This window comes from Electrona antarctica, assembly GCF_951216825.1.
Source record: "Electrona antarctica genome assembly, chromosome: 6".
Taxonomy (NCBI): Eukaryota; Metazoa; Chordata; class Actinopteri; order Myctophiformes; family Myctophidae; genus Electrona; species Electrona antarctica.
The window spans coordinates 30,677,463-30,691,488 of NC_136811.1; the positions used below are offsets into that span (position 1 = coordinate 30,677,463).

The window sequence follows — 14,026 nt, forward strand, 5'->3', positions numbered from 1 at the left end:
AGTGGCCGTTAGCTGTAAAAATCCATAGATTAGCCGCACCATTGTATAGGCCGCAGGGTTCAAAGCATGGGAAAAAAGTAGCGGCTTATAGTCCGGAAATTACGGTATTAGCTTGTAGGCCTAGTTCTGTTCTTTTTGGCAAGTGACAATGTTGTACTGTATAAATTAGGCTTAATGCTATTATTATTATTATTCACCTCCAGTGCCTCTCACTTGGAAACTAAGCTTGTCTCAGAAATCATTGTTAATGCTTGTTAAAGCCTATTCTGCTATTTAAAACAAGAATTAAGTAAGTGCCACATGCATCACATCAAGTTTGACTTCAACACTTGAGGTTTATATTAAACAATAACAGACAGGTTGGCTGGTACTGACTAAAGCATTATGGAAGATACTGTAAAATAAGATAAGACTAGATTAGATAAGATCCCCAGAGGGAAATTCAGGTGTCGCAGCAACAGCAGTGATAATGAAACACAGGAGAAGTGCAGTTAAAGGAGCATTCAGTGATTTGAGTGATTTGGAAAACCACCCAGTCCGCCCCGGTAACAAAATGTGCAGATGCACGCTCTACAGTGGGGGGAAGTGCAACAGGCCAACAGCATGTGCACAAAGGCCCGTCCCCACTCGATCATGATTGGAGGAAGGCCCCTCTCATCCTGATTGGATGAAGGCTTTGCCACCCGCCACCAAAACTGAAACTAGGGTTTTTTGACCCCAGGGGCTCACTGGGGACAGGGAGGAACTCCTTATATGGTCAGCACACTCTATAGTAGGGAGGATTATCCAGAAAAAAATAAAAAATAAGTGATATTTAGATTAAGTCAAATCACTGAATATACCTTTAAGTATAAGAGTCAATTACCAAACCAGTATAAATAAAATATTGAGCAGCTGGGCATAGATAGCTGTACTGGATCTCTAAATGAATGAATGAGTGCACATGTAGGCTACCGTCTATAAAAAAACAACTATAAATGTGTTATCAACAATGAAATTAAGGATGAGTGAATAATATCTCACTTATTATCCTTAACCTGGCAGTGTACTGTACATCCTAGTAGTCCATGTGCAAGTGCGCCAGAGTTCATGCAGTAGTCAGTAGTCAAACATAACAGTCACAGTAAGACAGTGCAGGTCTAAGCAGGTGAAGCGTCTACAGGAGCATAACAGTCACAGTAAGACAGTGCAGGTCTAAGCAGGTGAAGCGTCTACAGGAGCAACATCATCTAGAGATGTGTTTAAAGGGCTGGATATCGCAGTGGAAAAATGATTATAAAATACAAATTTCATTCCATAGTAAAATCTATGGCTCAATGTTGATTGTTGTACAGTAGGCCTATGTATACCCGATTTGAAATACACCATTTTCTCAAATACTTTTAGGGTGATACAAAGCATGATATTTGATATTACAAAGCTTTTGTGAAGCTGGTAACAGTTAGCTACCCAAAATCTGTACCACTAGATATCGATACCGAGCCCTGGTTTGGGGACCATCTCTGGAACAGAGTGCTTTGGGACTTACTATAGGTGCCACATGTCTGGAAGCATTCATTTTCCGTGCTAAAGCTGTTGGCATTGCCGCCACAACCACCATACCAGAAGGGGGAGCATGCACTGATGGCTTTGTCAAAGAACCAGCGCTGGGCAAAGTCTGCACACTGAGTGCCAATGTCTGAATCCAGCTGACACTGAGCTGAGAAAGCAGAAGATGGAGGTTTAAAATAGACACACACTATAATGTTCAAGTGGAATACATGCAGTTTGTTTGCATACCCAACAAACTACTATACTCAGCCCTGTGATATTTGATACATCATAAGGTAAAACATGCATTCAGCCATGCATTCAGGTAATGGTGTTGACAAGGCTCATATTTAAGTGCACTTTCATTTGACCTGTAAGAGAGTTGTGCTTTAACCACTTAAACCCTATACCTAGTTGACCACGGCCCCCCTGTGGTCTGTACTTGGCATCATCCTTTTTTCCCCCTACACCAAACCTCTTCACCGGCAATAGCCTCTACAAGCTCACCATGATCCATTTTTTTTGCCGAATGCTCGCCTATACAGGTGTGCCCAGAATAGGGAAACTAACGTTCATGTGGTTAAAGAGCATAAAATATATCATGATTCATAATTCTAGTCGAAATATTGCCAGGTCACCTAAAATAAAATAAAATCTGATTTGATTGTGTAAAAGTTCTAGCACTCAGTACACTGTCCTGTGTGACAAAAGTGATCTTATTTGCAAAATATGGGATGTAGAGAAACGCACACCTGTGTTGGTATAATGCTGACCATGACTGTGTGTGGGCCTGTAAACTAAACACTACACATTCCTGTCTTGATGTAAAATATGTATTTGGGATACTGCCAATGTTTTGACTTAGCTCTTCATTCAGGGCAAATTATGAACAACTTGGTGTCATTGGAATTTGTCAACATAATTATGTGCGGAATTAGCACGGAGTGGCTGATCACATCTGGTATCTTGGCCTTGGGCTGTCATAGATGTCATTTCGTTTGCATATCTACTGTATGACCGTCTTGGTCTCAACCTCCCTATAGTCACTGGAAAGCCTGTACTTAAAGTATATTTTTGATACCAATACTTTTGTACTTTTATTCAAGTACAATTTTTAATAAAGGCCTTTTACTTAACGGTATGTTTATATTGTGGAATTGCTACTTTTTAAAAAAGAAATCTGAGTACTTCTTCCACCATTGATTGTGAGATTGCAGCCTACAGTACTATACACCAAGCAGAGACATTGGCCGGGTTTCCCAAAGTGATTTTAGGTTGTGCGTAGCTTGCGCACGTGCGTTGCGCATGCACACATACCCCCTAAGGCCGCACGTAGCAGGTAACCCGCTTCCCGAAAGCCTTCGTTGGCTACGCACAGTGTGCAGCCGGGTTGGTGTTACGTGTGACCTAACTGGCTTCGGGAAACACCACTTGTGTAGATTCTCAAGAGCACAGCCTTACGTGTGTCCTCCTTAACTGGCTTCGGGAACAGCACTTAAGGCCTCCCGCACGAAGTCATTTTAAAGCAAACCCGTTTCCCAAAGCCTTCTTAGCCTATACACTACTGTCCTACAGTACGCAGCAGTTTGAAAGAGCGACATGGGGCACTCGTAACACCCTTCGCAGTGATATGTGTGTGGCGAGTGTTGACTATCTCATTTAAATATAAAACTTTGAAATTAAACTAACATATTTATCTCAGCATCATCTAGAGAACTTTAGCTAACTTGCCATATTTTTAATATTTGAGATTAAGATTATCGGATCATTGGTGAATCGTGACAGTACATTTAGGAAACGTCGGCTCATACTCTGTATTACACTGTATAACTCTATGCGTTGGCTTGTTTCCACCGTGCTCAAAAGAACAGATTCATTTATGGCTGTCATGCCATGATGCAATGTGTTGATAGCTTGTATCTCTTTTTTGTGATTAGTATTTTATTAGTTTTTTTCCCACATCACAACGACACCAACAACACAAATCGACACAAAAACAAAACAAAAAGAACAGTTCTATAATAGCAACGCAATACGCAAAGTGGGGCAACAAAACGAAACAAAAAGAAAACAACCAAAAGGTAGAGGGAGGCTGTGTTATACACAATGAAACCATGTGAGTAGGTAAGGATCTACCGTATGGGGGTAGCTTGTATCTTTATTTTTCTGGGTAGGCACGTCACGTTACACTTTGGAAGCTGCTGTGACAGCACAACACGAACAACCCAACGTTTACTAAATGTACTCTGACGGATGATCCAGACATCTTAAAAAATATATAAAAAATATGGCAAGTTAGCTAAAGTTCTGAGGTAATATAAAGTTTTTATATTTAAACTTAAGATTAAAGTCCCCACACAGTGTTGTGCTCGCCATGTTATGCACAGCACAGCACAGAGCAGAATTGCTAATAGCCTACTGTAGGTGGCATAGATAGTTTACTGTCAGATGTCCATGTCCTAGCAGTCCAAATACTTTTGGATTCATGAATTAAACTACAGAGTCGAGGTGATGTCTCATGCCGGCAAGGTAAATGTATAGCAGATAGGCCTATAGGAAAACACTAGTGTCCTAAATTCCCAATTATGCAAGTAAATAATTTAGAATAACATTTGATTGTGGGTTAATAGGCCAACATATTAAAGAGGATATAATCGGAGACAGCAACGCATCACTGACACGATATATCTCTCTCAATACAAACTCGACCATATTCTCTCTCTCTGTAGAGAGAGCGGAGCTTTGCACAACACACTATGAAATAAAAGTGAGATGATTTAAACTGCAGGAACACTGTTAATCCCTGTGATAGTGTAATGATAATAGCTAGATGATATATAAAGAGGAAGTCTTAGAATAAAACTAGAAAAAGTACCCCTCGGGGCACAGGTCTCCACCAGGCCAGGTCAGGTGGTGGCCTCCTGGTGGCGCTGTAATATGCCAATGTGAAAAGGGTGCCATTTATTCTTACGCCTTTGATGGCAATTGGATGATTTGAGGCATTTTGTTCCAAAAATATTTTTAGCAAAAATCTACCTGTTGGTGGCGCTATAACAGGCCAATGTGAAAAGTATATTCCTCAGCCTAGTAGGAAAGTGCGTGAAAGATTTCACGTAAATTGCATGCTGCGTTCATGCTTTGAGGCTTTTTGTTCAAAACCGGCCAATCCTGCAAACTTTGAAAGCCAATGTTAGCCAATTAGGAGGGTGCAGTACTTAGTTCAGACTAGTCATTAGTCCGACAAACGACAACCTACCTCAAACCCTAACCTAACCATAACCGCAAGCACATGTCGGATTAATGCTCTGTCGGAATTATGTGCAGTGCGGATCCCAATTAGGATGGAAAATGAAATATCGGACAGATCTGTCTTGAGGACATGACTATAGAGATACTGTGTAACGATTTGGCGCTATAACAGGCCGTTCTGGAACATTTGGGGCAGAGGTTCATCGTTGGAAATCCAGGGAGTGTGTGCAAAGTTTGGCATCGACCGGGTTAACGGTGCCGGAGATTAGCTGGTAACAGACGGACAGACGGACACAAACACATACGGACACACACATGGACAGAGTGCAAAACATACTCTCCCCATGCCTTCGGCTGGTGGAGACAAAAATTCAAACAAGGGTATTGTGCACAATGTGCAGTCACAGTTACAGTTCCAATACAACAGCGCTTAAAGCTAGTTAATTGTCAGCATTATTTTATTGACGGGCTGGTACAATCCCACTTGTTACAGCCACACTTCATTTGCAAGCACCTTATAAGGAAGTTGCGTGGAAGTTGAACAATCGGTTAAGTCTGGCATTGATTGCTAGGGCTCTTCGACAGCTTACCTGCGTGCTTAAGGTACATCGTAGCCTGTTTTAAGAGAGGTGCTTAAGTGCGCCTTCGATAAATACCCTTAACGTAAGCCCTTCATAGCAGAGCCTTCGTAAGGACCGCATGTAAGCACTCTGTTCAGATTATCTTTGGGAAACACGACCATTGTCATCATCATTAGATAACATTTCATCCATGTTAGACAACCAGAATTGACTCTTCATGCAGGCTTAGTGTAAAGCCTACCTTTCAGGGTAGGTTGTGAGTGAATGCCCTCTCCATCTCCCCTGGAGAAGATCTCCATCACATCCAGCTGACTCAGGCCCTTCTGTGTCCGATGGCCATGTGCTTCAAAGGTCTCAAGCTCCTCCTCTCTGACTTCCTCCACATGTGCCTCCCCTTGGCTGAAAAGAACGATCGGAATATGATTATTTAACTAAATTAGAACATGCATAATGAGTTTGTTAACCATCATACAAATATAATTTAATTATTTCACAGATTTGATTTATTTAATACATTTTATGTCCCACTCCCAGAAAAAGCCAGTGGATTGTGGACCAAGTACCAATACCAACACTAAAGGACTATGCAGAGGGAAGGAAGCAACCAGGTGCTCAGGAGGTGTGCAGGTATAAAGAATGTAAAAATAGTAAAAAGGTGCTCCTGGGATCAATCGGGATAACACATCAGCCCTGATGAAGACCGCATAGGTCGAAACATGTCGGTTGAATAAAGTTCCTCCTTTTTAACCGGATCTCCGCTTTGTTCACTAAAGGACTATGGTTCAATCTTCACATGATCAATTCTGAGCATGTCATAATAGGCGAACAGCTTGGACTCCTCATGCATAGAAGGAAGCATGAGGTCAGTCCGCTGCCCCCCCAGGTTGGCAGAGGAAGTGTAGCGCCCAGGATTACATTAGATAATTGACACTGGGTGAAAAAAATTGGTTGCAAAATCGTGGGATAAAAAAAATATATTAAAAAAATAATAATAGGCGAACATTCAGTGAAAATAAGCAAAAAATAAGGTTAAAAATATATAGGGATATGGTGAATTGAATTGCATATACTGTACACCTAAAAGATACTTGATAATGTCAGCTGTACCCGAATACAAATACTTCCTGTCCCTGTCCCTGTTGACCCTCCAGCTGGTCACAGGTCCGTTTGAGAGAGGCAGGTGGGTACACATTCATCCCCCCTAGATGAAACAGAGACCACACACATTTATTTGGGTATAATGCTGTGATTTTATGTGAAGTAATACGCTTTCTTTTTTAGTTACATGCTTTTTCTTACTGTTAAGGGCAGAGAGGAAGGTCCTGAAGAAACGCTGGGTGTAGCCCTGTTCCTCTGCCTTCAGATGACTCACGTGGATCAAGTGCTGCTCCGTGGGAGGACTGGCCATCTCTTCTACTTGGGTACGGTTGTAACCCTCACCCACTGTCACCACAAACACTGCCACGCCCTGACATTTGGCCTCTTGGGCGATGTAGTTCAGTTTGGCCCGGTCCGGATAGGCCGTCTCCGACCCCACCACGGCCAGGAGCACCCTCTTCTTCCTGGGCTTGGTGGCTTTGAGCAGCACCTCCCTCAGGGTGTACTCTAGGGTTTGACCCAGCGCTGACCAGCCTCCCTGCTGCTGCATGTCCTGGACAACGTGCCTTTTCATCAGTTGATGGGTCTCGTAGGCTTGCAGGCCAAACTCCAGCTTGGCAGATACTAGTGTACCTTTGGTGGGGAGTGAGCCGCTCTGCTGGACAAGAGCCACTCTAGCGTGGCTATCTTTCTCGCCGGGTTTGGGACTGACAGCCAGCTGCTCCACCACAGAGCCCAACAGCTGTTGGACGCCAGTAAACTGGTCAGCCTGGACCTCCCTTGAGCCGTCCACAACTACAGCAAGGTCAATATCCACAGCCTGTGGTCCTGGGTTCTCTTGGATGCTGCCACACTCCTCTAGGGGGCTACAGGGATCTGAAGAGACCAGGGAGTAGCCACTACTTTATAAACTCACCAGTAAGGTTAAGCATGTGTCCTGGATAGTATAGCCTTGTTACTGCGTTATTGATATCATGTTGCAAATTACCTTTATTTGTATTATGAATTAAAACGGTACTCAAATTATTGTGTAAATAATGTATTATGTTTACAACTAACTGTATACTTTAATTGTTATATAAATTATGTGTTACTGAATACCGATTAGTGAATTTCTTATGTAAATGATCTCATTACAGTTACAGTAAGATTACATGTTACTGTCTAAAATGCCTTGCCAGCTTCACATCATGAGGATCCATATATGACGACCTAAAAAAAGTAGTTAAAACTTCATGTGTTTTGAAGTTGTGATACGTTCTTACACTAATGCAAGTTATAATTTTGATGAAAGGGAAGCTATAAACGGAAAGCTAACAAAGGTTGTCATGAATGTCAGCAGGCTAGTTAGATGCATGTATTCAAGTCATTACCATAGCAAATAGCACAGTGTCTGGTCCTTCGCAGGTCAGCGGCCAGGTTTTCTGATCTTTCCAGCAATGTGAATATAGCACTGCCCGTGTCATCAACCTGCAAGCATAAATACGTCACTGAGTCACTGTTATGTTTGCTATTAAAAGTACTGAAAATTACACAGATGAAATCCTGCCCCACCCATGCTTCCTGTTCTGACATTCTATATGTTGATCTGACCTCATCAAACCCTGTACACTCAAGACACGCTCCATATATGGCCAGTACAGAATTCATTCCATATGTTGATCTGACCCCCTATGCCAAAGCGCCAGCGCTCGCCCAGCAGTCTGCCGTCACACAGGCGTGCACGAAGGGCGAGGTCGCTTCTCGCCCTCAGGGCATCTTACTGTTATAATATATTAATGTATCATCATTAAGTTAGATTATAGTTGCATTTTAGCCAATTCTGAATTAATGAGTTTAGGATTGTTTCAATGTCTCTTGATTGGATGAAATTGTTGACCCACCTAAAAAAAAGTATTGATTGTTGATTAAAGAACTGGAAGATGGTGAGACCCTTTTTACAAAACACATATAATAATATAATATCTCAATGTTATATAGTGCCCAAAGACTCTTTACATATATTTGTTTCTACTGTCGCTTAAATCGCTTCACTTTGGTCGTGCAGGTCAGCGTTGGTAATTTCTTTAAAAAAAGTCCCTTCGCTCCAACTCTTTTTCATCCCCCTCGAGTGGTGGATTAATTTGTATTATTTATATAACAGATATAAAAAGTACACAGTAATTTAACATTGAGAGTGTAACCAAATGGACCCGGTCGTTCCATTTTGTGGTCTCGAAACACCTTTAGGCTACTGGGAAAGTGTGTGCATCACAGTGCATGTGTTCACGATAATGCACGTTAACGTTGCGGCTGCTAATTCTCCCGTGGAGATAGAACCCTGTTGTATTTGTCTTTTTTAAAGGATAAAAAATAGCGGATTTTTTCCTTAATGGCTAACCGGTTAATTAGCCGGCAAGGCCTGACGGTAACCGGTAAATAAAATGTCTCCATTTGGCCAGCCCTAGTATGGTCGTACTTCCTTTGCTTAAAAAAATGTCTTTAACATTACTCAATAATGTAATTAATGTAGTTCATGGTTAAGCAACAACTTCCTTTGTAAGACAAAAGGTAACAGTAAAGCAACCTAATCTACCAAAACCTTAACTGAAAAAAGAAAATCCATGTACAAGGGATTGGAATGAAATTATGGGTCATAATGTTCTTCTGGCACACTGAGACTAATTCCTGCTACTACTAGGTTTGTCAAAGCAGAAAATGGAACTGGTCAGATGTTCTGCCTTGAGCTCTTGACGTTCATCCTTCGGTTGTGGTGTTCTGTTTACACTTTGGATTAAGCCTAGCTTGTTCAGTACTGCATTGTTTAACAATTAGCAAACTCCCTTGGCTCCAATTATCTGTCAGAATGAGCCAGGGAAAACGGTGCTTGTGCAAACTGGTTTTCCAGCTTGATGCTGCTGTTTTATGTCAGAAGATGTGTCATTCAGATTTCGATCAGACCCCACATTCTGAATACACTGTAATCGAATCAATCGATTAGAGGACATAATTAATTTCTGAGGATATGCTTATGGATCATTTGGTTCTGAAGTAAACAACAGCTCTGGACTTACTCCTTGGATTTGTTCTATAGAGTACAATTTCAAGGAATAGGCCAACTGTCAGGAACCTGATAATACAACAACTGGTTTGGATGGGAGAGTTGATTACTAAGGGTTCAGAAATATTGCAAATAGATATAGATAATTAATTCTGGCTAACAATGTTCACCTGTAAAGCCTGGCGGATATTAGCGCTCTTCTTCAGAGCGATGACTGCAGGAACAATGTTGAGGGCCCGGAATTCCATCATTGCTGTAACAATGGTCTCTGGGTGCTGGGATGGTCCATTGGCGAAGAAGACAGCCACCTTTCTCATCCTCATTCCCTGCCGAATGCGCTTGAAGACATTCTGGCCAACGAAGCGCATGGCTGCACCCAGGTGTCGCTGGTTGGCTGTGCGCTCCAAGGCGATGTTTTGAACGGCTTCGATCAGCTGCTTCTTGCGGCGGTAGTCTTGGAATCGGATCAGGTACTTGGTGTAGGTGCTGTATGCCACCACAGCAACACGTGCGCCGGTTGGGCAGTTGCTCTCAGCAATAGTGATGTCCTCCAATAGAGAAAGGAGGGCAGAACGTGTTCTCTCAAATGCATCAGGGGTCACATCCTCTGACATGTCCAGGGCAAAGACCAGCTCTGTGGGGTATGCAGGGCACATCGTCTGACCTGGACAACAGAGGGGAAAGAAATACCACAGTGTAGGATGGAAAAGATTATAGAATATGAAACACTATACAATATGTGTACTATTCATAAGGCTCTAAACTCTAACAAACTAGGGCAATGCCTATTGGTTATGCAATACCCGTTGTACCCGTTGTCAAAGTACTTTGTAGGACTCCAACTACTGATCATTCCTTATTCCTTAGCTATTTTTCTATCCATCACTTTTTCGATTCATCAAATAATCGAGAAGCACATTTTGGATAATTTTATTTTATTTTTAAGAATCAATGAATTGACACAAAAAATGAGATTTGTGGATGTGTAGATATAAATAACCGCTGATCCGACCGACTTCTCACTTGGCACGGCACTCCCGTGCACGCGCCAAGTTTGAAATCGATTGTTTGTTCTGTTCTCAAGATATGCAAGGGAAAGACACACAGATAGACATTCTGTGCATTTATAGATAGACGGATTTGTGGAAGAAATGTAATGAAAAAACAAACAAACTTATAGTAAGTGTTGTACTTACAGTGCAGTCCTTACTGACAGAGTGGCAAAATCAAGAAACTTACCATGGGAGCATGCTGTTTAGGGGAAAAAACATCAGTTAGACACAAAATAAAATTACCGAAGATGATGCCAAGTATTTCATCAGAGAATTATTGTATACTGTATATCAAATCATCACAGTATAACAAGAATATTTGTGACACAATTATGTGTCCAAATTTTAACTAAAAAGCAAGATTAGGTTTTTAGATCAAAATTGCCTCCCACAACTTCTACTGTAAGGTTGCCCTTAAGCAAGGCACTCATTCACCAGCAGAATACAGGACGTCAGTCAAAAATGTTTAATTGTCAAATATCAACATTATTGGATGTATTATTTTACAACATGCACTTACCACAGTTGTCTCGGATGTAGGTTATTAGCTGGCATTCCTATGGAAAAACACACAGAGTAGTCAAGTAAAATGAATGTCATGTACTGTTTCATAACAGATCACTGGTTCAATAATCTTGTGTATAAGACCACTTACAGACATGGCTTTTGCTCCTGCAGGGCCTCTAGGACCCTGAGTGGACAGAGAGAATAACCAGTTTTTACGAATATGTATTTCATTTTGGAACATTCACTTGATCACCACCCCCACCACCATCATTGTTTTGCAATACTCCAATCCATCCATTTACCCATCCTGAGCCTAAACTATAATAAGTAATGTGATTGTGTTGCAGCATTATGTACTGTATTAGGCTTCATACTAACCGGATGTCCTGGATGTCCTATTTCTCCAGACACACCTGATTCCCCTTGATGGCCTGAATACCCCTGCATCAGTCGGGAAATAAAGAATAGTAATAATAGTCACACATGAACGGACACACACGCACGCACACACACGCACGCACACACACACACACACACAATTAACACCCTCACAACTAAACAGAAATATTTCAGGTTTGTCTAAACATTTTCACAAATGAATTAGCCATCATTACAGTATTGTGACACATTTGTTTGGTGCCGTTTTGTAATAGATAACATACCCTTCTACCCAGGTTTCCTTTGGGGCCTGGACCTCCACTGGTTGCCTGTTGCCCACTTTCACCCTGGAGACAATTAAGATTCCATTAAAAGAAAGTATTGCTTAAATAAATACAAAGATGCCAAGTGACTTAATGACTTCTTCAATGTATTTTGGCCAGTGAGGTTTATTTAGTTTGACCTTTGTGCTGCACATTCATCTTGAATGGGAAATTAAATAATCCTCCAATATTGATATTCCTGTCTTGATGATATTCCGGGCTTCCGTAATGACCCCTCCCATGTGGTTTGTGTGTTGTTTTGTCTGTTCTGTGTAGAAGGTAGTGGCCAGCCTGGGATGAGAGTCATGAGACACATCTGCCTCCAATCATCCCCTGGAGCCTATTTAATATACAGCAGCAGTGGCCTTTTTATTTTTTTATTGAAACAGAGGCTGGTTGTGGCAGCCAATCACAGTGCACCATTCCTAGTCTTGTGTCGGCACTGTCAGTGTACATCGCAACGCGACGCAGAGAGAGAGAGAGAGAGAGAGAGAGAGAGAGGCAGTGACGACAACGTACTGTATTGCCTATTAAAAAGGCAATGCAGTAACAGTACCACAGCATCCTGATATGGAGGAACATTGAGCTATGGTAATCACACGACACAGGTGAATGAAATCATAATTTATGATTATTCATAAGGGCTTGCTGATTGGACTTTTGACACAAAAAGTGTTGTTTTGTGTTTGGTTGCTAGGGTTCATTTTGTACACTTACAGTACACCTTCACTCATTACACTACTGACTGATGACTAAACAAGTCACCTTTATACCTACCTTTATACCACCTGTATAGTACTTTAATTCATGACAAAAATGGGAGACCACACACAAAGGATAAATTCAAGCCAGTTCATGACACCTCGCAGAGACATCAGATGCTGTAATGCATTAATAGTGGGCAGCGGTGGCTCAGGGGTAGAGTGGCTGGATGGTAACCGCAAGGTTGCCAGTTCGAACCCGGGCTCCCCCAGAGTTGGTGTCGAAGTGTCTTTGAGCAAGACACTGAACCCCGAATTGCTCCTGATGTGCTGGTTGGTGCATGGTTTCCCCCGCCATTGCTGTGTGAATGAGTGAATGTAATGCACAATCTATGTAAAGCACCTTGGATAAAGGCGCTATATAAATGCACCATTTACCATTTATTAGTGCACATTGGCTCTATAATGTAGCCCTTTGTTCCAGAAACATCACAGGACCTAAAATGTCTTGCATTCGGAAGATATCATTGCCAAACCTTAATCGTCTTTGCATTCCAGTGCATCCCTATGGTCTAACACACAATCTGCCTCTGTGTTCATGACCTCAGCCTAACTATCATTTGGCATTCAAACAAAACATGCACTCTGTCATTGCATAAAATACATTTGAACCTCACTTTAGTGGATAATATTAAATATTAGATAATGTGTAGGGCAGGCTATAAAGACAAAGTTTCTCAACTTTTAATGTCTCACTGATTAATTAAAATGAATGAACTCACTGGAAGACCAGGATAACCAGGGAAACCAAGCTCTCCCTAGGAGGAAAAAGAACAAGTGAATTAGCAGAATTATGAGTCTCAATAAGAACATTATTTTACTTACTTGTCACTCTGTTAATCTATCTTACCTGCAGTCTGCTCTCCTTTCCAACTATGTTCCTGAATAACAGATCCAGTGCCTGAGCACTTATTGTACATAGCCAAAGGAAATTAACTTTCAAATTCTGGAAACCTATATCACAATATACAATACAATATCCAATAAATTGTGCAGCTCAATCTGAGAGTACTAGTTAAGATGAAGGACATACCTTTGCTCCCTGCCCTCCAGGGGGTCCATAGCCATCTCTGCCATCCTGACCCTGAGAACACAGAACACATAGTTGTAGAGAGTAATGGACAGATACACAAGTATTCACATGCACATACACTGAACATGAGCTGATGAGCACAAGCACAAACTCAGTAATGCATGATAAACAATTCCAGAACCTAATTTGTGTCCTGACTCCTGACCCATGGCTTAAGAAATGTCAGACAGAAGGGCACACAAACAAACACAAGCAGACACATGCTCATGGACACCATGCATATTCTACATACAAAGCACAAGCCCCGACATCTTACCGGCATTCCCCTGGGGCCCTCTGTTCCTATCACTCCCGGTACCCCTGAATCACCAGGTTGACCCTGCAGAAATGCAACAGTTGATCAGAATAGTTCAACTAGACAGAGTTTAATTCCACAGTGGAGAGCGTGAAAATGTAATAAAAAATTAACTGATG

The 14,026-nt window shown here is 41.7% G+C and overlaps 1 protein-coding gene across 1 annotated transcript in view; it reads right to left on the reverse strand.

Moving 5' to 3' along the window:
• col6a4a (collagen, type VI, alpha 4a) overlaps positions 1-14,026 on the reverse strand; it is a 58,778-nt gene that overhangs the window by 2,181 nt on the left and 42,571 nt on the right. The window contains exons 28-41 of the mRNA XM_079504134.1: positions 13,869-13,931; positions 13,553-13,603; positions 13,242-13,277; positions 11,720-11,782; positions 11,436-11,498; positions 11,206-11,241; positions 11,071-11,107; positions 10,738-10,749; positions 9,669-10,162; positions 7,832-7,928; positions 6,660-7,334; positions 6,468-6,561; positions 5,602-5,759; positions 1,529-1,699 (exon numbers count right to left, since the gene is read on the reverse strand). Of these exons, the coding sequence (XP_079360260.1) occupies positions 1,529-1,699; positions 5,602-5,759; positions 6,468-6,561; positions 6,660-7,334; positions 7,832-7,928; positions 9,669-10,162; positions 10,738-10,749; positions 11,071-11,107; positions 11,206-11,241; positions 11,436-11,498; positions 11,720-11,782; positions 13,242-13,277; positions 13,553-13,603; positions 13,869-13,931 (2,050 nt within the window). The remainder of the gene's footprint in view (positions 1-1,528; positions 1,700-5,601; positions 5,760-6,467; positions 6,562-6,659; positions 7,335-7,831; positions 7,929-9,668; positions 10,163-10,737; positions 10,750-11,070; positions 11,108-11,205; positions 11,242-11,435; positions 11,499-11,719; positions 11,783-13,241; positions 13,278-13,552; positions 13,604-13,868; positions 13,932-14,026) is intronic.